Source organism: Apteryx rowi, unplaced genomic scaffold (assembly GCF_003343035.1).
Source record: "Apteryx rowi isolate R43461 unplaced genomic scaffold, aptRow1 scaffold_259, whole genome shotgun sequence".
NCBI lineage: Eukaryota > Metazoa > Chordata > Aves > Apterygiformes > Apterygidae > Apteryx > Apteryx rowi.
This window is the reverse complement of record NW_020448963.1, coordinates 367,329-391,097: the sequence shown is the minus strand read 5'-3', so window position 1 is coordinate 391,097 and position 23,769 is coordinate 367,329. Positions and strand designations below refer to the sequence as shown.

Sequence of the window (23,769 nt, the reverse complement as noted above, 5' to 3'; positions counted from 1 at the left end):
CTTCTCGGAGGCGAGCAGCGCTTCAAAGCAAAAATCCTTAGCAGGATGTCGTAACTTGGAGGAGGAGAAAAAAACAAGCAAACAAAAAAAAAACCCACAAGCTCTGTAGGGCTGGGAAATGCAGAGTCAAGGAATAAGGTTCCCAAAAAGCCTTCGCCTGGCACTCGTGTCTCTCTGCACAGACAAGGGAACAACATGAGCTGAACTATCTGACGCTGATGATTCCCGAGGACCTTAAAGCTCGGCGCAGTCACCGGGTGCAAGCGTGAGTTTTGCCTATGCGAGGCAGGGGATCTCCCTGCTCCAAGCCAGGACGGGGCTCTGCCGATGGCAGTGTCACTTGAAGTGGGTGCTGGTGGCCACAGGAAGGAGGGAGTCTCAGTTGGGCGCATGCCAGCGCAGGCACTGGTGCAGGTAGATGTAGAGTATCTGGGCTTGTCTGGTGGCCCAAACAAATTCTGTGGGTCTGCCTTAAAATCTCTCTGGTTTTAAGAGGTTGGAGGCTCGGCCTGGGAAAAGGGCGAGCGCACATCCACGGAGCATTGGGTCGGGCTACTGGGACATGCAGGCTTGGCCCAGCCGGGGACTGGGAGCGGGCTCTCCTCGGAGCGCACCGGGGAAGCCGTGGCGTGACCCTCCGGGTGCTCAGGCCGAGACCCCGGGATCGACCATCATGCCCGTGTGCTCAGAGGGGGACTGGGAGATGCCCAAGAGCTTGCGGGGTGCTCGCCCTGAAAGGGACCTCTCCCCCATCTCCGTAATGCCAGCACTCAAGAGCAGCTCTGCACCTCCTTCCACCAAGGACGGGGCCACCTCTGCTCAGGGACAGTGTTTTCCAGTTCGGCAAATACCTGGCGGCCGTGATTGCGAGGGGGGCCGGTGGAGGAGGTGCCTGGCGCAGGCGGTTTTGCCCACGGCAGGCTCCTGACTCCATCCTCCCCACTTCAAGCCCTGCTCAAATCCCAAGTGACGGGAAACCTGGCAGCTCCCGGAGGCCGTCCTCGCACGATGGGGGCTGGGGGAGCTAAAAGCAGGCTCCGGGAGGGAAGTGGTTTTGAGGGAGATGTTTGTCGGTGATGAGCACACAGCCGCGCTGCGGGAGCAGTGTGGCAGCTGGAGCTGGCAGCCGAGCGCTTGTCCTGCTTGTTTTGGCTGACTTTGGAGACCTCTGGCTTTTCCTAGTAGCACTTGGATGTGCCGGTACTCAGGAGACCTGACCGGGCACATTCAGACACCGCCGAAAATATCCCCCTTGCAGGCAATAGAGGCAAAGGGGAGCCAGCAGCTGGGCTCCTTGAGAGACAGGGCACCAGGCTGCAGAGGGATGGTTGTTCGGCTCAGGCTCRCTCTCTGCCAGCCAAAAACACACCCCATGGAGCCATTGCAGTGGCACGTTCAAGGTGGCCTGGGTGGGGAGCAGAGGCTGGGTCTCCTCGGTTCGTGTCGCGCAGCGCGTCCAGCCAAACCCAGGTTCACGCTCCCCAAACCCGTTACCTCCTAACCAGTTGCACTGGCTGTCGCGGCAGGTACCTGGCGAAGCTGTCTTCGGTGGGGAGCATCTCCGAGGAGGAGACCTGTGAGAAGCTGAAGGGCTTGATCCAGCGCCAGGTGCAGATGTGCAAGAGGAACCTGGAGGTGATGGACTCGGTGCGGCGCGGTGCCCAGCTGGCCATCGAGGAGTGCCAGTACCAATTCCGCAACCGCCGCTGGAACTGCTCCACGCTGGACACGCTGCCCGTTTTCGGGAAGGTTGTGACGCAAGGTGAGCCAGCCAGCCACGCATTGGAGAGGTATTGGGTGGTGGGGAACGATAACGGCGGGTTTTATTTGACTGCGCCCCAACACTGGCTCCCAGCAGGGCTGGTGGTGAACGGGTGGGCTGAGCAGCCTTTGCTCAGTGCTTCAGTGGGGCTGTTTTGACTGCATGGGGGGCAGCACATGCAGGCTCTCACCCTTCCTCAGTCGCTGGGTGCTTCCTCTCCTGAGCCTCTTTCATGCCCCATGGGTGCCCATCGCGTGCAGGCACCAAGGAGGGACCAGCACGGGGTGCCCAGCCTGGACTTTTTACAAGGACATGCCAAGTTCGAGTAGGACCCTAAAGACACGAGTCTCTCCGTGGCCTGATCTCCATCCCGAGGAGCTTCCCTGCTTGAGGCTGCGGCTGCAGCGAGACACGGGATTTATTCAGTCTCGTCTCCGAGCAGCGCAGGAACCGTAAGCGCTGCCGGACCGTGAACGCTGCAGCAAACAGAGCCGGCTGCAGGCGAGACCTTGGGAGGACAGCCCTCTGCCGCCCGATCCGAGTAAAAACACACCGACCCTCCAAGGACAGCATCTCCCGCCRCCAAGCCTTCGGGAAGGATTTACGGCCAGGACTGCCCCCGGCCCCTTCRATCCCAGCCGCACACGGACATCCAGCGTGCCGGAGGCACAGGGCTGTCACCGAACAGACCGAGAGAGGTGGCGAAGCGGGGCGAGCGGGAGCAAGGAGCTGGGGACGCCCTGGGGTGATGGGCATGGGGAGAGCTCTCCCAAGCCTTGGGGTGAGGAGCCGGAGGGGAAAACCGCTCTCCTCAACCCCTGGAGACCCAAAACGTCCCTTGCCTCCCCTCAGGTGTTGTTTCAAGCTCTGGTGGGCTCTCTCCCTTCCCATCCCAGGACCCATAGGTCCAAACCTTCCCCGGCTCCTTATTTGACTTTCCTCCCCTCGATGCAGGGGTGAAGATCTCTTCTTGCGAAGGTTCAGGACTGGAAATACCAGAAATACCAGAAACTAAAAGTCGTCTCTTTTTAGGCAGCCACAGCACAAACCGACCAACACGATCCTACTATTAACCTCGATTAACTTGGAGGCCGTTCAGTCCCCACGCTGGCTGGGTCCTCCCCAGCCGCTGCYGCCTGGGCCAGATTACAGCTTGGCCACCAAAGTCTGCGCTGCGACCACCAAAGTAGCTGCCCTCTGTCCGACCGGCGAGCAAGGGGCAACGTCGGCTCGCTAGCTATCCCCCCACCCCAAACGCGAAACGGCCCTCACGCAGGATTACCCCGAATGCCGGCCCTCGTCGCTTGGAGACAGAGGCGCTGTGTCCTCAGCCACTGTCGGTGGCCGGCAGGGATCCAGGTAGTGCAAGAGCTGATGACCGCGATCCCCAGCCGTGCCACCCTGCAGGCTTGTGCACAGAGGTCTCCCCCGGTGGCCTTCGCTTCTCAGTTTTTAACCGCGCCATCGGGGAGAGGGGAGTATTGCAAGCCAGTTTTGGAGGTGCCAGGAGCTACAGGACCCTGCATGAGAGGATGACACACATCTGCAGCTGCAGGGATGTTCCTCGATATGGAAAGCAGCCAAGGAAGCAGGACTGTTTTGGCCGGAGGGGGGAATTTCATGGACAATTCAGAGGTGCCCTGCAAGCACCAGGCAAGGCAGTCTCTCCTTGAAAGCTTGGGAGAGCTCTCCCCGTATAGCAATGCAGCGTTTGCATCTCTCTCCTTGCCAGGTTATGCCCATYGCATTCATGTTTTAACCCTACAGGGCAGTTCCCAGCTCCTTCCCAGCTCTCACTGCTGCAGGGTGATCTTCCAGCATCTCTGCTGAGCCTGGTCCAGGCTTGGCACTCAGCAAACGGAGCATGCCTGGGAGCAGGGAGGAGGGGTCTCCTTGCATGGGTTTTGGGGAGAAAAGGCTCTCCACCCCATGTCTGGAGTGGGAGAAAACAGCTTGACTTGCTAGTTCTGTGTTGCCTGTTTTGCTGCAAACTGTTTTTCRTGCCAGCTTCTCAAGGGGGTTTATGTGCAACACCAATGTTGGGACAGAAGGGGAGCAGAGGCATGGCATGTGCAGGGTATCAGCAACGGCCCTCCAAGAGCCTTCATCCACCAGGGTGTGCATCCTCCAGAAAGCCTTCTCATGCACCTCAGACCTCCAGCTGGGTTTCCCACCACCATTTGTGTTGTTGCAGGGACRCGGGAGGCAGCGTTCGTCTACGCCATCTCTTCGGCAGGGGTGGCCTTCGCGGTGACCCGAGCCTGCAGCAGCGGCGAGCTGGAAAAGTGTGGATGTGACCGCACGGTGCAAGGGGGCAGCCCACAGGGTGAGCGTGCAAAGGCGGGGACCGCGCAGGGATGCTGAATGGCCGTGCACGGAAACGCTCGTCCCTTCAGCTCTTGCCACCCGCTAGAGCGAGGAGAAAAGAGCAAAAAAGCCTCCTGTTAATCCACAGAGGTCCCTTCAAAGGGCGCRGAGGAGCTTTGCCTACGTGGCAGAGAAAACGCATTGCCCCACATTGCCTCTGGTTGCCACCCCGGGGACACTCGCGTGCCACTTCTAGAGGCTCTAATGTCTCTTTTCTTTTCCTATCCCTTCCCCAGCAGCTCAATGCACACGCTGCTCCCCTGGCCAGGGACACACTCCCCAGTATATCTCCAATTTAGGGGCTAGTGYGGGCAGCTGGGTAGCAAGGCAGAAGCTGGGGCAGGTCAGCTCTGTTCTAGCAAGAGCAAGGCTGGAGAGGAAAAGGAAAGCAGGCTGGTTTCATGTGCCTTATCCATACCCTCTGCCTTAGGCTTCCAGTGGTCGGGCTGCTCCGATAACATCGCCTACGGCGTGGCCTTCTCGCAGTCCTTCGTCGACGTCCGGGAGAGGAGCAAAGGGGCCTCTTCCAACAGAGCGTTAATGAACCTCCACAACAACGAGGCGGGGAGGAAGGTAATAGCAGTGGGATCTGCTTGGGGTTTGCAGCCACCAGTCGAGTCCTTTGGTCTTCCCTTAATGCCATCAGCTCCCACATGTTGGCATCGGTCGCTGCACGTCTACTCCAGATCTCTTATGTCGCGTCCTTTTCACTCTCCAGCCTCACTGGAGGGCTGTGTCCATCCTGAGCTGACCATCCTGTCTCGTTTCTCCAGGCGATCCTGAACAACATGCGGGTGGAGTGCAAGTGTCACGGCGTGTCGGGCTCGTGTGAGTTCAAGACGTGCTGGAAAGCCATGCCCCCCTTCCGCAAAGTGGGCAACGTGCTGAAGGAGAAATTTGACGGCGCCACGGAGGTCGAGCAGAGCGAGATTGGCTCCACCAAGGTGCTGGTGCCGAAAAACTCCCAGTTCAAACCACACACGGACGAGGACCTCGTCTACCTGGACTCCAGTCCCGACTTCTGCGACCACGACCTCAAGAACGGGGTGCTGGGCACCAGCGGCCGGCAGTGCAACAAGACCTCCAAGGCCATCGACGGCTGCGAGCTCATGTGCTGCGGCAGGGGCTTTCATACGGACGAGGTGGAGGTGGTGGAAAGGTGCAGCTGCAAGTTTCACTGGTGCTGCTCCGTCAAGTGCAAACCCTGCCATCGGGTGGTGGAAATCCATACGTGCCGGTGATGCACGGAGGGGAGCACCCGTCCGTCCCTCCTCTCTAACTGACCCTGCTTCTCCCTCGCCCCGTGGCCAGGACTGGAGGAAGTGACCCAGACGCTGCAGGGAGAAGCAGCTCTTTTCAGAGACAGAGCCCCAGAGGAAAACAGATTTTAAAGAAAAAAATATTTAAAGTTTCAAAAAAGCGATCGTTGTAATTTTTTTTTTTTCCTGTTTGCTTGCTTTATTTATTGCTGAAGCCAGAGCCCCGCGGTGCCCTCCAGTGCTGGTGGGGACGTGTCTGCTCTCRCTGGCTGGCTGGGGACCTGCGTGATGCCTGCTCTCATCGGACAAGCTGACTCCGGAGCATTGCAAACGGCAGATGTTTAAAGCAAACGTAGCGTTAGGTATCTTCTGTTGCCGTTACTTCCATTCGTTTGAGGCCCACGCTGAGCATCCCGGAGCGCTGCTTGACTCAGCTAAGCCACGAGAGGTGATGGAGTAGAGCTGGTGCACGCAGCTGGGGGTGGTGCAGAAGACGGAGGGTGGTGGCAATGGAGTGGCACTGTCCCCTAGGCATTAAGCTCAGTGTGGGGACAACATGCTGGCCTCAGGGAGGTGAATCACCTGCCCCGATGTGTGGGCTCTCCCCACCACCAGAGCCAGCAGTGTATGAAGGGGACACGGGACGCACTCGCATCTCCTTGGTGTGGGCTGCTCAAAGGCCTCCTGGGCCTTGGCCGAATTTTGGAGCCGATACAGCAGCCACTGTAATTTACAGGAGTTTCTTGGGGGCTGTCCTGCAGCCCAGAAGAGCCGGAGGACGCAAGGTTCCTGCCGTGCTCCCGTTCCCCTTGCAAACCCTGCTTGTTTCTCCAGCGTCCGGCTGGGCTGGGGACGGTGCAGATAGGTCAGGGAGGCCGTGGTACCTGCGACCCAATGGATCTTAACGAAGCTGAGACTTGGGATGTGGGAGGAAATCCCTGGGGATTTCTTTTCCTCCTCCCCRTAATTGCCCCTACCTCGTTCCCCAGCATCCCACGAGCTGGTCTCCTCCGCGTGCTCCCCGGTGGCTTGTTTTCTGTGTCTGGTGAAGGGTCCAGGGACAAGGTGGTTAAACATGGTCAGCCCTGTCCCTTGAGCTGCTGAGAAAAGCAAAAATATGAAGTGGAGCAATCGCCGTGGAGGAGGAAAGAGGCTGCCGGGGGCGTGGGACGGGCAATGCTTGTGCTCTTGCTCTCTGCTGCCGTCCCTTGAGAGGAGGGCTGAGCCCGAGGGGACGCGGCTGGATGTGCCCCGAGCACTCAGCTGTAGCGCAGCAGGGCCCCAGCTGCCCTGGCTCTCTCTCTGCAGGCTTGCCTGGACCGCTGCCGCGAGGATAACGCGCTGTCCTACCCGCTCCGACTTCCCCTCCGCCTGGGATTGGGTTAGCGCAGAGTCCTCGCTGCCGGGCTGCGGGACGAAATATTTGGAGAACTAATAAGCAGTGGGGCACTGCGAGGGGAGGTGGGACGGGAACCAATTTCTCTCTCCCTCGCCCACTTGGCTGCGCGCGGGGAGGCGAAAGGGAGCAGATAAAAACCTCAAAATGGCACCGCGAGCCAAGAGGAACATCTGCCCGCGGTGCTGGGGACCAGCRTACAGCGGCGTTGCTCTCGCCAAGCCCTCCTGGGCAAGCTGGGAGCTCCTGGCACGGAGCYGGTCCATCTCCACCATGCCCATCTCGGTCCAGAAAAGCCTGGAGCCGTAACCACCACCCTTCGGGTTGGGGGTCCTCGCAAACCTGTGAGCTTATTTTAATTCCCTTCTTCCTCTTGAGAGGGGAAAGGTTAGGGGAAAACGCAGACATGCATTAAATCCCGTCTGCGCTGTGGCAGTGATGGGCYGGGGGAGCGGCTGTGGTCGCTGGAAGGTCTCCAGACACCGTCCGGCTGGAAGGCTGCTGACAACTGACTCGATGCAGCAGTGGCCGCGGCGCCCGGGCCCGAGCTGTGTGCCCGGACCGGGGGCCCCCGCTCACTGCGCTCCCGCTTGCTCCCAAAGCCATCGGCAAAGGTGGGCGGCAGCGGGACTGACACCCTGGGGGGGACCACGGCGCAGGTCAAGCCACCCTTGTGCAAACAGGAGCCGGGCATGGAGGGGGAATTTCCCATCTCACCGTCTCGGTTCGCTGTGAAATCCTGCCGTGGGTTTCTCTCCCCGCTGCTCTGGCTCTCTAGCTCCCAACGCRTTAAGGCTGCAAGTCCTCAAGTACTTTGGAGATTGTTTCTCCTATTCCCAGCTAATGCAGGGGAGGCCACAGACCTCAGGCCAGTGGCCAAGTTTTCTGCTCGTTGTCCATCTAGGATGAGGGCCAAAGCCGAACAAGACAATCCAGATCAGTGTGTAGATAATCTCTGCGCACGGGATTTTTTCAAGCTGTGATGAAAGCTGATCCCTGTAAATGTCACCCGGAGATACCCCGGCTCCGCAGTTCTCTGGCTCTTCTCATAACTGTAAATTTCAGCACTGGGCGGGGGGGGAAAATGCCTTTTTCGTATTTACTTTGTCTATTAAATAATGAGTTTGTGCTGAATTAGCCCTAGGGGTTTTCTTTTCCCAGCAACCAGGCTCCGCCGTTCTGCATAAAACCAGCGCGTGGTGCAAACACCTGATGGTTGCTGGTCTTGTCCCAAGAGTCCTCAGCTGGGAGCAGAGGTGCCTCTCGACAGCATCCAGGGCAAGTCGAGGCCCAGTCTGGGCCATCTTGGTCCCTCCTGAATCTCCCTGGAAGATGCTGGTTTGCGGACCGGTGTTTTCCGAGACGYGTTTCCCAGCGTTGGGCTCCCGATGAGCGTGCGGCCATCGGCTGTGTTGGCACGGCAGCTCTCACCTGAGCCTCCGCAGCCCCGTGCAATGGGGACGGGGGAGAGGTCGCCCCGCACAACGCAGCCGGAGTCGAGGGCAGTGATTTGCCCCAACGTGCGCAGCCTCTCCTTGAGCTTGCTCGCTAATCTTCCGCCTTAACCACTTGACACCCTGCTGGCTTAAGAGGCCACTTAGCTTAGTTTTCGGTACGGCTGCGACTTGCTTCTGTCGAGAGGGTGCTGATATTTATCTGTTCGAAGCAGCGCTCTCCTCTCCTGCCTGCAGCCGAGAGGTCGTCCACGCTGCGGGGAGCGAGAAGCAGCCTGGAAACATCCTGCCAGGGGTCTCCAGGTGTGTTTGGGCTGGCAGGGAGGCAGGAATTGCCCGTGGATGTAGAGCTGGATACCTGTCACCCCTCTTCCCTCCAGCCCTGGGCTKTTGGGGGGTGGGTTTGGAGGGGACCCTCGGGCGCCGCTTGTGCAGGTCAGAGCATCGCCGCGACTGTGCTGGGCCACGGCTGCGTCCTCCTGGGGATGCCCCAACCAGCAGGGCAGGCAATGGGTGACACCAGAGGGACCCTTGCACCCCCCTGGCAGAGCAGGGAAGGTGTTTTGAGCACAGGGGAGGGCAAACACCCAGCACRCTCCCAGCTGCCCCCAGTCAGTGCATTCCACTCATCCCCGAGCCAAGCACCAGGGCTGAAGACAGTCCAACACCTTGCACCCAGGTCGCCCCAAAGGGGTGGCTCGGGCTCCATCCTTAAGCGCCCTGCGCACAGCACAGACACAGGCCCTGTGACCCCACCGGGGGGGAACCAGGCACATCCGCACCCCAGGAACGGCATCGCCCCCCCAGCCCCGCAGGCATCCCTTGGAACAGGGCTCACGTGCACCCAGAAAGACATCCACCCTAAGACACCTTGGAGTGTCACCCAAACGCCCTAGACCCCATGTCCACAGGTGGTCCCAGGGCTGCCACGCTCCGGCACGGGTTGCTGCTGGGCCTGACTGCATTAACACTGCGGCTCATCTTTTTTCTTTAATTATAGCAGTCTACTTTGGTGCTCTCCAAGTGCATTAATATTTCCATGGCACCTTGGCTCACCTTTCAATGGGGTTCATTATAAAACTGATGGTTTCTTTCACTTTGGTGTCCATGGGGGGGAATGCTATTTTTTTTTTAAGCTTAACTATCATCACAGGACTGGATAAATCAGCGTCCAGCCTCCCAGGAGCCCTTCCTTTCTACCACCTTCAAAGGGCTCTTTTTCCCCTGATGGTCTCATCCCAGCTCCATCCCTTCCTCTCCGGCCCCAGTTCCAGTTGAGGGACTGTCTCTGTTCCTGCATAGCACCTCCCAGTGTAGCAGCTTCATCTCCCATGATGTACCAAGGCATACGGAGACACCGGTCTCTCCGTGATCTCCAGGATGGAGCAGGATGCTCACATCCTCMTCCTCCTCCTCCTCCCAGGCTCATTCCCACTCAGCCAGGTACCTACATCCCTCATGCGTCCGAGGACGTTCCCCTCAAAGCCTCCCCTCACTGGTGGTGCCCATCCCGTGCTGCCCACCACCAGGCTCCCCACTCGCCCACTGCGCTTGGGCCGACGGTCTGTTCCCTCCGTGTCCTTCTCCCTGCCCCAGTCCCRCCGCCATGGCTCTCCGATCTCCTCCTCGCCTCCCTCGACACCCTCTCCCTGCTGAGCTCATCTCTCCCCGGAGGCCTCCCAGACTGACGTCTCCACCCAGCCTCTCCCGCTCATAAACCTTCCTGGATGTCCCAGTGCCAACTCGAAATCATCAGGGCAGAAACAAGACGTCCCCTCCAAGCCTCCCCACCCTGCTCCAGCGGCTGGATAATTCTGTGATTTTTTTCCCCATTCTGCAAACTCCCAACTTCACCACCATCTTCTGCTCCTTCTTTTTCCTACCCTTCGCAGGGCCTCACACTCTGCTCCCTCCTCACCTGGATAGCCCGCCCCACGTGTCACATGTGTCCATCCTTGGCTGCCCCATGCTCTTCTCCGGGCTTCACGTCTGTCACCTCTCCATCCCCTCTGCCGATCTCGTGGGCAGAGCTCTTACTTCTCTCCAGCTGTTCTGGCCACCTCACCCTTGTGCCCTTCATTGGTCGCGAACACATTCATCACTTCCAACTATCTCATCCAGGCATGTCCACAGCCTACCCACCGCGGGCACGGGCCTCAGTTGCCACTCTCCTTGCAAAGCAATGAAATCACCATGGATAACGTTAATATTGTTCAAGCAGCGTGTTAATTAGCATTCGCATCCTCTCTCTCCCTTAAATCATCAGAAAACATAATAGCAAATCCTGGGCAAATATCCTTCTGCATATTCCTGCCTCCATGGGATCTGGGCTTTCTCCTAGCAGTGACAGCTCTATGCATGCCAACAGCGGTGAGCAAAATAATTTCCCTGAATTTACTGCTCTCCATTTATCCGCATGAATTTACTTAAATCAGTCGGCCCAGGGAAGCCAGGAGATAGAGAGAGCAGGACATGAGAGTCTAGGACCACAGAGGAAAAATACTTTAAGGACAGGACGTGCACTGGTGTGTCCCTGCATGGCCACACAGCAGAAGACAGCATCCTGCGGTGAGACCTCCTTACAGCTGCCACGTCACAGGATTCAGAAACGACAGGTCTCACCTTAGTCTGATATAACAGCACCCGTGCTGGGTTTGGCCACTGCTCTTATTTGCAGCTGCTGAAGACGCCAGTGGTGTGTTTGTCACCTGGGCATGGTTCCTTCAGCAGCCCCGGCACCGTGGCAGAAGGCCACGTGAGGCAACGCCATGCTGAAGGACACACAGCGGAGCAGAGCCTTTGACAGCAGCATGATCCCGGGACAGCGGGAGGGCGCCCAGCCAGCGCTCCTCAGAGAGGCCTCCCGACCCTGACTGCCAAAATCTTGGTTTAAGTACAGGAAAATAAATTGTGCAACCTGCCTTAGACTGGATGGTAACACCCCGTGCAGACGGAGGGGGAGGAAGGGGCAGGAGCCGGGCCCCTCAGCGCAGCCTTTAGGCTGGACTCTCTGCTAATATTTGGATAGAGCCACGGGCGACCTGCACCAAGCCTTCCCCTCCTCATCTCTCGAAGGTGCTCCCCGAGATGTTCGCGCAGCGCAGAGTCCCTCCTGAGCTGCATCCCACCCACGAGCTCACACAGCCCGGCCTCCATCACGTCAAAAGGCCAACGTCCCCCAGCCAGCTCAAAATGGGCCGAAYGGAGCCAAACATCTGATTCCTCACACAGCTGAGCCACCAGCCAAAATCAGCAGAGCCCAGTAGCGCTCCAGCGCCCAGGATCCCCATGGCACTGAACCATCATCAGAACGAGCCCTGGGACCTGCACTCTCCAGCGAGCAGACGGTGTGCACCCCTTTGGGACGCTGCTGATCACCAGGCCAAGCTGACATCTCACGTGTTGCCAGACACCCAGCCCTGGAGGGAAACATGACTTCTCCACATGTGACAACTGTTGTACAAACCAGGAACCAACACCCTGATGGCTGGTCACCCCTCTCACCTGCCTTATCACCCCCAGGCGCCCAGAAGATGGTCTCATAGAGGTACACRCAGTCTTTGCCAGCACAGGGCCACTGCTCACCAAGCAGGAGTTCAACAGCACTGTGACTTCTTGACAACACCATAACCCAAGAGACCCCGAGCTTCTCCAGTCCCCATTCTTTGGCCTGCAAGATGACTTCAGCTAGAAGTATGTACAATTAACCCATTGCCTTGCTGGTCCAGAAACCAGAGACGCGCAATCTGCTCCCACCACATCTTGAGGGACTGTCAGAGCAATTACAGTGGTCAGGAAGGGATGCAGCACACTGAAAGTGCCACTGCATCTTCCCCCTCGCTATGGTTTCCACCAAAGAAACTCAAGAGAATCAGCATCTGACAACAGATGCCATTTACAGACTCAGAGTGTCAACTTTTCTGAAGGAGAGAAACTTGATACATGGAAGCTTATCAGCTAACAACTGAACCCAAAAACGATAAATTTAAAGAGAATTTTCAGGCTGCTTCTGAAAAATACAGTTCAGGCACCCGGTTTCACTGCAAGAAGTTGCTTGCTGAGCTACTGTCCAGGAAGGAAGTTGTGCAGAAAATTAAATGTGGCAGGATTATAGACGCCTTCAAACTTGAAACTTGGCTATAAAACAAGATGTCCAAGAGAGACCACAGAAATATAAAACATGTTCAGAGCAGTGCCGGGGGTCAAGGCACTGTGGTTTGTATGTAGCTCAGTTGGAAAAGTGAAAAATCTGGAGTTCTGGGAGGAAAAAAAAAAAGAAAAAAGAAAAAAAATAAAAAGAACAAACATCAACATTCATGTTGCCTCGAGAATTACCAGGGAGAATGGACCTCGCACAGGCAACTATCTGAGGCCAAGCATAGGGTAACTCTCAGCCTGCAGCCAACTCGCAGGGCATCATAAAGATGTTCTGGAGTCTCTACCTGCAACAGGATGATTTAGCTTTTTCTCGCACAGTAGCAACACTTTTCTGGCTCAGGGAGGCCCACAGGGAATGCATCTYAGACAGCTTCGTGGTGCAGCTTTTTTGTTCTAGAGCAAAGTCCTCTCTCTGAACATCAYAGGCAGGTAAACTCAAGTACTTCATCTTTTGCTTCATGAGCAATRAGCCATGCTTCCCTCCACCTGGTTTGCTTCATTTTGGAGAAAGAAAAAAAAAATTGGTAGAGATCTCACTAGATCTCCAGCAATAAAGACAAGCAGAGAAAGAGCACAGAAGAGGAGGTCTTGCAGCTGCACCAGGAAAGACAGAACATCTGGGAGGGCCTCAGGGATGAATTAGGTGTAAAATAAATCAGCCCTTCGTGTCATTTCTTTCAATAAAGTCACTTTGCCATCTCAATTTCCCATGTGACGCAGCTCGGAAGAGTCAGGCTGATCAACAAGCACACCGGGATGACGGCACACCTCACAGCCCTTGCTTTGGGCTGCCTGGAGACTCAGGAAGGCAACGCTTCAATGACACTCTGCTCTTGGGCTCTTTTCTTTACAATCTCCTAGTTAAAGGAGGCTGACAGATCGGTGTACCTCCAAACCACATCAGGGTTCGAACACAATCCTGGGCTCCTTGGCCAGTACCAAGGGCACTGATCACTGACCACAGGAGCCCTGATAACAGGGGACAGTCCTGCAGTGGGAGGGGATCCCCCAGCACCACGCCAATACCTAAAAGCTTCAGCAAGTGGCAATGTTGGAGGCCATGACATACCACGCAGAGGAGTAGATGTCAGGACAGAGATGCATTTCGGGAGGCAAATGGAAACAGCAGGAGTTTTTGGAGCTGGAGAGCCTGTCTGGGCAGGAGGTTCAGGGCAGAGGCAGTGGAGGAGATGGTGCAACTTGCCCAAATCCTCCCCAAACTTCTCACCAGCATTTGCTGGAAACCTCCCAGAACCAGGCAAACAGCCCAGCAAGAGCTGAGCTCCAGACTAGCAAGGATGGCACTGGGAGAGCAAATGAAGCCGAGATCCTAAAAGCCAGTTAAGAGTGAGGGTAGTGGGGCAAAGCATGTGGTCTTTAAAATCTACCCCAAATCTTCCTGCACAGCTGCACCACGGTTTTCAGAGCAGCCGTGCGGAGGTACATCCCTTGCTGCCCAAGCACCCTGCTCCCCCAGCAAAGCAGTACTTTGTTTCCCAGCCGCATCCTCAGCATCTTCCAACAGTGTCAAGGCCTGGTTGCCCACATACTTCCCCCTCCATGAAGGAGAAGGTTTCCCAGTGCCACGGAGGCAAGAGCAGAAGCGGATGCTCACTTGGGTAGGCGGAAAGCAGTTGTTTCATCACTGCCGGAAAAACGCTCGGCATAACGGAGATTCAGGAGGAGCCCGATTCTGCCAGGAGCTGAGCACCCGCAGCCCCAGAGCGCTGAAGGAGAAAGGGAAGGATCTTGGCGCTTGGTCGGGGATGGCACTGGAGTTTCACAGGTCATCTGAGCACAAAGGATGTGCTCGGACGTAGTTACAGACTCTGCTGATGTTTTTCCAACCAAACACAGCTTGGGAGGGTCTGTTCTGCACCCTGACACAGCAGAGGCCCTGAGCTTAATTCTGAAAGCACAATAAAAATCCCCTTTAATAAACAAATTCACAATGGTCCTAATAACGCCAAACCCCCCCCCTTTTTTTTTTTCCTTTGCAACAACCAATGGGGAAGACGCAGCAAGCTGTTTTTTTCCCCATCCTATTTCTGTCTCCATCTCCCATTTCCTTCTATCCAATATTACCTTCCAAATTCCAGCTCTGATCCTTGGATAATTCGAACATATTGCATTGCTTTACAAACTGTGTTATTTTATCCCTTTCACCTGCCACTTTTCTTTTAGATAAACACTCATAACTCCCAACATATCACTTTAACTCTTTGACCGTCACTGGAAATTGAACCGGCCGACACTTTCACAGGGGAAATTCTTTCCTCTTCTTTTCTTCTCTGCTTTGTGCATTAAGCCAAACAAAATCTCACCTGCCTTAGCACTGTCTTCAGATCATTTTACTTAAGCTGTGCCTAATAATTTCCCCAATTTCTGGGGTTATTGTAACTGTCCGGGCCAGGCTTGTAGTGTAAATCTGTCTTAATCGCAGCTTCTTGTTGAGGGCTAGTTATTTCTCTAATACTTCCTGCCCCTACGATCACCTCTCAAGCTTGGCCTCTTACATCTTGAAAGATCTGCGTCCTGAGCTGCGTGCAGTATCCTTGATTTAGATGCAGGCACACTCCCAGCAAAGCAGGGGGTTGACAGTTCTCATACCCTTCTCCCACCCCAATGCAACAGGCATGGACAGCACCATGAGCAGCAGCTGAGCAAAACGCACCCGAAAGAGGAGCATTTTCCTGGTGCTTCACCTGTGTGTCATCCAAAGTCCAGCCATGACTTGTCCTCACTGTCGGATCTGAGCTAGGAGTTGTCCCAGCATCGCCTCTGTTAACAGCAGCTTCCCGACAGGCCAGAACAAGCCGTGGGGGAGCTGGGGAGCAACACGAACGTGGGGCAAAGGGAAAAGTTTGCAAGCTAGAAATCCCCTTCCGGGCTGTGCCTGCCCTGTACAGGACCCAAATCGACCTCCTGTAAACACAGGATCAGCTAAATTGGTCACCGTCCTTCAAAACAGCTTCGAAGCTACCTGGAGCACAATGTTCTCACTCCTGCATGAAGGCATCTCCTGATATTCGCCAGTAGATGGAGCGCTTTCTGTCACCTTCCTCCATCTCCTCCTAGAGCCACGCTTAGCCATCCCGCAGTCACCGTTTTGGGGAAAAAAAACACCCCAACGTCAGGGTCTGGGAGGTGATGCACTAACACACCATGGGCCAGCATGTTTCACCCCATCCCGCTGCCAACACAGCCCAAAGCAAACTCAAGAGTCACCAGTGGGACGATAGGCTAAAAGTCTCATGTCAAGCTTGGGCATGAGAGCGCCAACCAGCCCGGGCTCCCTGCAGAGCCACACGCCTGGTCAGAAACACCTCGCGGTCCATGGGGACCCCGCAGCCCYGCGAAAGCTGCTGCCGCCTTTGCCCCGAGCCTCGAAAGGCTGCCAGGAGGCGCCTGGGTTAACAGGGCTGCTCAGCGGAGATCCACCCAGTTAGCCCGGGGTCACAGCCGATCTGTGTCGCAACGTCTCTCTGAGTCATCCATTTCCTCCCAGTCACCGAAATGGCCTCAAAGTTTGCACAGATGGTGCTTAATCCCCGTTTGGACAATGGGAGTTTGGGCTTTTTACGACAACTTCTAAATGAAAGCAAGGGGAGGGAGGGGAGGCAGTGAAGGGTGGGAGAGGGCAGAGGCAGGACTGCAGGACGGAGGCCGGCGGTACAGCGAGCTGGGCAGCACGAGCCCCAGACGGCACACAACACGTCTGTTTTAACCCAGAGGCTCAAAGCAACAGGCAGCAAGTCTGYGCTAACTCCCAGAGGGATGAGGACCAGGTGCCAAATGCCCCCATGGAATCCTGAGCCCTCCCTGGGGCTTTCCGTCTTTGCCCTTCCTCTCCCAGCCCATCGCCCCAGGGTAGAAGTCACGGGTGAAACAGCGCAGCAGTGGCTGCAGGAAAGACGGTGGGGCGATGCATGGTCCCATCGCAAAGCCCATTCTCAAGGCTGGGACAGCATCTGGCAGCTGCTCCTCCTGCCCCGGATCCCTCCCAGCTCCGGGAAGGGATGGGTCGCTATCATGCCCTCCGAGGAGGAGGGACGGCGGATGCTCCAGGGTGAGTTTGGCCTCCTCGAAAGGGGATGACGCTGAAGGATGCTGCGTCCAGCCTGCAAAGGGGAGCGCTCAGTGCCCTATAACACGTGTCAGCAAGGCTGGAGGTCTCGGAAATGTTCTGTACGACACCTGCGGCTGTGCTTTCACGGCCTCTCCTGCCCATGCTCAGCCAGACCCACATCAAGGAGGGGAACTGGATCCTTTTGTACCACCCCGGCTCTGGAGCTACGGCAGGACCAGGTTACAGCAAGGCGATGGGCGCAGGACTGCTCTCCCACCACAAAAAACAGGGCTGGTCCATGCTTGYGCAAGGAGGAAACCCTTCTGCGGGGCCAAATCCTCCTCTCCCACCACTTACCCTCCGAGCCATCAGCCGTGCGAGTCCGCAATGCTGGAGCGCTGGGGATGTTAAAATGAGCATGCAAGCAAAGCCGGCCCAGAGACAGGGAAGGGGGAGAGAGCAGGTCTCAGCACGGGGATTTGGGGCAGGCAGTGGGGAAAAGCCTTCCAGCAGGAGGAGTAACAAAGCAGGGAGGTAAAAAGCCTGGAGAGAGCACAGAGGATCGCTAGAGGATTTAAGGGCAAGTCCAACAGACGGACGTCCATCCGGAGCAACACAGGCCTGACAGCAGCATCCTATTATTCCTTTACTGACTTCCCTGCCAAATGCCCCTCTCTAGCGGAGAAAAGCTGGAGAGGGGCACGGCACGCGAAAGGAATGGGGTTGCTCTTTCTCCACCTAAAGCAGAGCATCCCGGCTCAGCTCCCAAGCAGCCGGGTGGCAGCCGAGAAACTTCCACTCCCTGCAGGTTAAGCAGGGAAACGGGAGAGGGGAGATACCGAGGGTTGGAGAAACCCACGACGAAGCGGCACAGGGCCGGCCCGCGCCGCGTTCGCCTCCGTTCGACGGGGCGCCGCACTTCAGAAGCGATTAGCAGCCGCGTCGAGCTAATTCCCCGCGCGGCGGCTCCAAAACAAACAGCGCGCGCTGGCCCGCGCCCCACACCTCTGCGCACATTCACCTCTGTGTTTCGGCGGGCCCGGGCGTCCCTGCCAAGAACAACACAAATAACCCGCCGCTTCGCCAGGTTAAGAGGCGGCCCCGGAGGCCTGGAGCTAGGTGGCCGGGCCGCGCGCGCGCTGGAGCCGGCTCAGCAGCCGGCAGAAAGGCGGCCTCTGTTAACGGCCCGGGTCAAGACCGAGGCAGGCAACAAGGATTCGTGTATTCGGCGCCCGTCCCCGGGGGCCGGCGCGGGAGAGAGCCGCGAGGCCTGGAGGGAGGGGAGGCGGTGGAGTCCCGAGCCGCGGTCTCCGGGCACCACGGTGGCGGTGCCAAGYGGAGCGGAGCGGAGAGGAGAAGGCGCTCGCGGCCAGCACCTGCGGGGTGTTTGTCAGCCCCGTGCAGGCACGGCCAGCGCCGCCGAGGCTCCGGCAGCTGAAATAACAACCGGGTGGCGGGGAACATCGCCGAGCCCTTCGGGCTCCGGGGCTGGTCCCGGCCAGCAGGGACTGGGGGCCACCAGGATGTCCCGAGGCTCACAGAACCCCACCGGGAGCCAGGGATGCTCCTGGGCTTGGTGCTGGCCCCTGCTGGGGTTTGGGGATTAACGCAGCGGCTCCTTCTGCTTTCGGAGCCTCGCGATGCTGCGACACAGATGGGGCTGCCRGTCACCTCCCAGGCAACAAATTTGCCGAGTGAAAAAGCCCCCGTTCACCCCACCATGCTCCTTGGAGCCCACACAGGCACCACCTYGGTTTGGACATACCTGACCCCGCTTTACAGCATCCTCCTGTGCCGAGGCCCTGGGGCCCCTGACAATACRCACATAGGACGGAGGCCCCATCTTCCAAGGCACCTGGAGCACGGCACCCCCATCCCAGCCAAGCCCAGGGCCGTATGGTCACTCCTGGGATGCCTGGCAGCAAATCCGCCCTCGGGAGCTGCAGCAACCAGCAGGAGGGTCAGGGAAAGAGGGCTGATACATCGGAGCGGGACTATGCACAGACAGCACTGGCACACACACACCAGCACGCAGTACCAGAGTGGGAGGAAGATGATCTTCGTGGCAAGCTCTGACTCCAAGAAGAGGATGCAAGAGATGCCATGAGACAGCAGAGGGACAGGCTGGTCCCCGGGAGAAAAGCCCATCGATGGCTGAAGATGGGAGAGGAGATGGCAACGAATCCCGCTCCCAGCACCCCAACCCGCAGCAGGCCGGCTCTGCTCGGGGCCCTTTGGCACGGGGCGCTGAGCTGCCATTGCCAGGTCAGGATGAAACCCACGCAGCCCCGAGGAGGTCAGGGCCGCCCGCCTTGCGCAGACACGCAGAGACGGCCCCGGGGCAGGAGCCGAGCACCGACCGGAGCTGGCGCACGAGGAGACATGCCGAGAGCAGCTGCCGCCGGAGGGCACTGCCGTAACCCTGCCAGGTGCTAAACGCTGCGTCTCACCTGGGATCGGCACAAGCTGCGGATCCCAGGTGGCATCAAAAGAGCTGCATCCCCRTGTGCCAGGTCCTCCTCGTTGTTTACTGCTCCGGTAGCTGGGGCCAGGTGGCAAGATGAAGGAACGGCAATATTTCTCCCCGCGTTGTGCACGCCAGGACGTGGCCGGGTTCACACCGGGAGAACCTGCTGGAGGAGAGGAGAGCCCGCGCTCCCCCAACCAGCCCCACCRCTCAGCAGAAAGGTAACCCCATCTGCCCTGCAGAAGCCAGGGGCACGTATCCCGTCTAGACACGGGTGGCACAGACGAGTCCCTCGGCCTCCGGACCTTCCCTTTGCCGCGAGCAGAGCTGCGCCCAGCCCCTGCTGCAACGCACCCCTGGAGATGGAGCCCAGCAGAGTGATGCCTGCCTCCGGCCGCGTTCCCACACGCRCTTCCAAACCAACCCGCGCGTCTCTAGGGAAGCCCACAGCAGCTGCCCCGAGCAGGCGATGGAGAGGTCCCGGGGTCAAGCTATTAAGCCTCCTATCTGTTTAAACCCTTAAGCTGTCCTGTGATCTTGGCCAGGCCTCCCCGTGCAGGAGCCCGCAGCGGGGAGGGCAACGGGCTCGCAGCAAACGTTCCTGTTCCCTTACGAGGCTTCGTCCGCCCGTTCCAGCGGCTCCCCAAGGAGCCAAGGGCCGGGGCTGCCAGGACCGGGGGGAGTGGCGGGAGGTGGAGAGCTTGAGGGGCTGCCAACGGGCYGGGAAGGTCCGCGGCACAAAGCAGCCCCTTTTCCATCTCTGCCCGGTCCTTGGGCTCTTTTCCACCAGGCCTGCGTGCGCCCAGCAGCTTCCAGGCTCTAAGCTCTTCCCTGCACCCACCTGCAAAGCCACAGGAGAGGAGGGAGCGAGGGGGCCGGGGCAGAGGCCGGTGGAAGGGGTGGATGGATGCACGTTTCGGCCTCGCCAGGAGAGCCAGCCCTACCTGGCAAGACCAGGCTGTACAAAACGGGCACTTACCCAAAGCAGCTCGCTGCTCGGCATCTCCTCGATAAAAAGGAGCCACGTGCTTTTCATTGCTCCGGTGCACCCAGTGGCTGGGAATCGGCTGCTGCCGCATCCCCAGGGTCCAATTCTCAGTGGGGTGGGCGAAAGGAGGAAAGAGGAGGCCRTAAAACGTGAGCTGAACAGGCAGCCATCCAGTCTTGCTGCCACACGACTGCTCCAGCTACTGCCTGGGCTCAGAAAAGCTCAGAAAAAACACCATTTTTCCGCTTTGCCTTGCTTTCCCAGCTGCCAGCACCTCCCCAAGAAGAGGGAATCTTCCTAGCCAGCCCTGCTGAGATCCCAATACACAGCCATGCAGCTGACACGCAGCCGGGCCAGGACTCGGCCTCCAGAGTTGGCTACGGTGTGGGTACCTGGTCCTTTGAGCTCCGACGGCAGCCRGAATGACTGAAACGATCCTGTTTGWCATTGCGGTGACACCACGACAGATAAATCAGTGCTCGCTCTGTCCATTTCAAACCTTCTGTGCCTCCAAACCAGTCTTTGGGAGAGAATCAGGCAAGGAACCAGAGCTGGTTAAGGCAAGGGGGCTCAGGGGCTTTTTGGATGGGATGGAGTCACCAAACCAACAGACCCAGCCACGTATCAGAGGCCAGGTTCTTTGAGTTGCTCCCAAAAATGAAAAGATGGTGACGCTGACCTTCCTAAACTAATAACCTTGACCTGAGACATCCTCACGGGCTCAAAACCAGCAGAAGCTCCTGCAAGCGTGGCTTGTTTTCACGTTCCTTCCTTCGCCTCAGTCCCTTACTAGTCCCCAGTCTCCAATACCCCAGGACCTGCTGGATACAAGCATCGCCCACAGTCTTGCCGATGTGGAAAGCTGCAGGACTGCTTGGGTGTCAGGGGACACCCATCCCGGTGAGGAGCCCTGATCCCCCTGGCTTTCTCTGGGCRCCTGGTGGGGACCGTTGCCTGTCCGGATATGAGAGGAGAGGGTCAGACAACGAGCACGCGGCACCCCCCATGGTGTTGTGGGGCCTCTCCTGCGACTCCGGACCTGGCAAGATCCCACAGGATGCACCAAGCTCCCTCCAGCCAGACATTTACTAACTCCACCCAAGACAGTAATAAAATGCATCYGGCACAGATGGGGAATAACGAGGCTGTAGCTCTCAGGCAGGCTTCGTTATCTGTATGCGATTAGATCTTCCCCCCGCAAGGCACAGGGCAGGCAAGGAAGGAACTGGAAACCTGGCTTCATTAAGGACGCCTGCACGGAGCAAGTCTGGAGCGAGTCCCCGGCTCTCAGGTTGGGCTGCGATTCCTCCCCAGGCAAGGCAAGGCCGGAGCAGCGCAGCTGCACCGAGTCGCGCGAGCCAGGCAGCCCGCGCCTCCGACAAGCCTCTGAGCAAAGGGGTCAAGAGCCGCAGCACTGCCTCCACCTCCCCCCCCAAAATGTGGCACGGGCAGGACCCCCCCACCCACCCACCCACCCGCACAGGTCCTTCTGCAGACGGAGAGCTGGGGAAGGGCGAGGAGCCTCCTCGCACCCCACGCAGGCACATCCGTCATCGCGTCCCCGGCTCCCCTTTGCGAGCTGACTCCCGCACGTGACGTTAGCAGCGGGTTGAACGAGCGAGACGTTCCTTTTGCCACGCGCTGATTTTTAAATCCCGCAAGAGTAAGTCGAAGCCTTTCCGGAGATGGAGTCTACCGTGTTAACTCGGTTATCTTCAGCAACCAAACCTGTAATCTCCCCCAAAGAATGAAATCAGGTCTGTTAGACAAGAACTATTGTTCTCCCACCCAAACTGCCGTCAGCCGAGGGACGGGGAGAGGGGGGCACACACCTGAGACGGTTTATTGTCTGGGTGGGTTTGTTAAAACCAGTATGACAGATTAACCCACGCTGGAGCCAGGCTAAAGCCAAACCAGAACAAAACAAAGACGGGAGCAGCCTGAAAAYGCCTGGGTTTGGGGCAGGAGTCGAAATCTAGGTGCTCCTGCCCTGCAGATCCTGCGCAGAGGTTTACCGCATCCACAGCGAAGCTCATTTTTAAAGTGCAACGCAAATGTCGCATTTGTCGGCTCTGTCCGTGGTCCACGAGCAGCGTGGACACGTCCCGTGGCCCAGATCCTTTCCTTCCCCACTTCAGGCGTGCATCCGAAGCATCTACTTCAGCCAGAGCTACAACCCTCTGCAGCACCGCAGCGGGCAGCCCTGGGGCGACTCATCCCCCATCGTGTCTCCAGACAGGGCTGGGGAGCAGGACAGGCTGGAGCAGGGCACGGGGTCAAAGCTCACGTTTCCAAAAGCCGCCTCGAGCAACACAGCCTGCCCTTCAAAAGTGATTCTGCTTTCTAGGCACAGCGGCTGGCTTCTGGCCAGGCACCACGGCCAGATTTTCAAAGTTATTTCAGCCCCTCAAGATACAGATTAGGGTCTGGAGAGATTTTTCCAGAGGCAACTTGCTGGGCACCCAAATACCTGCATCCATTAAGCTCCTAAATTACTTCAGCGACTTGAAAAGGCTCTTGCTCTGCTGCAGACACAGCCACGTCCCCAGGTTCCTGGGCAACGTTTGCGGCCGCTCGGAGCTGGTAGCAGCTCTTCCACGTCACGCAAGACACGTCAGTCTGGCAGGTCCCTGCTTCCTCGCTCTCGGGAGGCAAAAGATGCTTCCACTGTTCTGCTGAACCTTCTAAAGAAGGTCCAGAAGCTGGAGACAGAGGCACCAGTCTAGTGTCAGTGCCCTCCCTGGGACAAATCTGTCCCATCCACCTTAGTCATTTCTTTCACCAAAGAGGCCAAACCRTCCCAGAGTTTGCCCAGCAAAAGCACCGCGGTTGGGACACCAGCGGACAGAGTAGACGTCAGACCGCACTGTAACCAGAGGGACGGGGCGTCCCGGCAGCATCGTAGCAGGGTTGGGGTACCCGAGAGGGGCACAGCACTTTCTGCCTGCCCTCTGTCCCCACGCAGACCCTACCCAACCGGGACACAGCGAAGGCAAAGAAGTGTTTTGGGGAAGCGGGGAGAGMAGCCAGCTTAGCAGGCAGGGAGACGCAGGGAAACCCAGGTGGCTCCGYGCAGCCTGTCAGTGGAAACAAACTCCCCCACTAAACCCCCTCGCTTCGCTCCTCATCCTCTCGAAACCGGGGCCGGGTTCAGCCCGGAGGAAGCCAAAAACAACAGAGCCTGCGCCGCGCTCTGCAGTTCGGCAGCAGCGTGAGCCCAGCTGGACGCTGCTAATTCAGGCGCGCTGTGTTGACTGCGGAGCCCCGGCGCAGTTGTAAACAGCTCGGCAGTTTGTACACTCTCCAGTATTGATGTTATACAAAGGAGCTGGAAATGTAAATGATTGCACTGGACCTACAGCCGGTGGCTGCTGGTGCAGATGGCCCCCGGCAAAAAAAAAAAGAGGAAAAAAAAATCCAGCCCACTCCTTGGCACTACAAACGGGGCCTGACTCCGGCCAGGAGCGGGAGAGCAAAGCTTTTACGTGTTTGCCATCTAGCGGGCTTGGGAAAACGTGCACAGAGGTGCTGCCTGGCGTCGCAAAGCCCCACCGGCCGCAGGATTGGCACGAAACCTCGGTGATTTGGCCAAGACGGGCCTGTTTTGTCACCCTTCGATCCACTGACGCTTTGCAACGGAGGCGAGGGTGGGGGGGTTGGACCAGGACCGGGCAGAGCATCCTGCTGACACGACCCCAGCTCTGGAGATAGGATGTGTCTGGGGACATATCCCGAGTTGGGACGTGTCCCACTCCTTCCACGGGGCACCGGAGCGTGAATTGGGGACGTGACACAGAGGAGAACCAGAGCCCACAGGACCTCAGCAACGTCTCCTACCCCAGGCACAAG

At 57.9% G+C, this 23,769-nt stretch overlaps 1 protein-coding gene across 1 annotated transcript; it reads left to right on the top strand.

Moving 5' to 3' along the window:
* Positions 1-218: 218 nt before the first annotated feature.
* On the top strand, positions 219-5,541 carry WNT4 (Wnt family member 4). Its single transcript, XM_026067408.1, has 5 exons — positions 219-265; positions 1,506-1,762; positions 3,957-4,088; positions 4,560-4,702; positions 4,903-5,541. The coding sequence occupies exons 1-5, from the start codon at positions 219-221 to the stop codon at positions 5,368-5,370; spliced, it is 1,047 nt and encodes a 348-aa protein (XP_025923193.1). The 3' UTR covers positions 5,371-5,541.
* Positions 5,542-23,769: the final 18,228 nt, after the last annotated feature.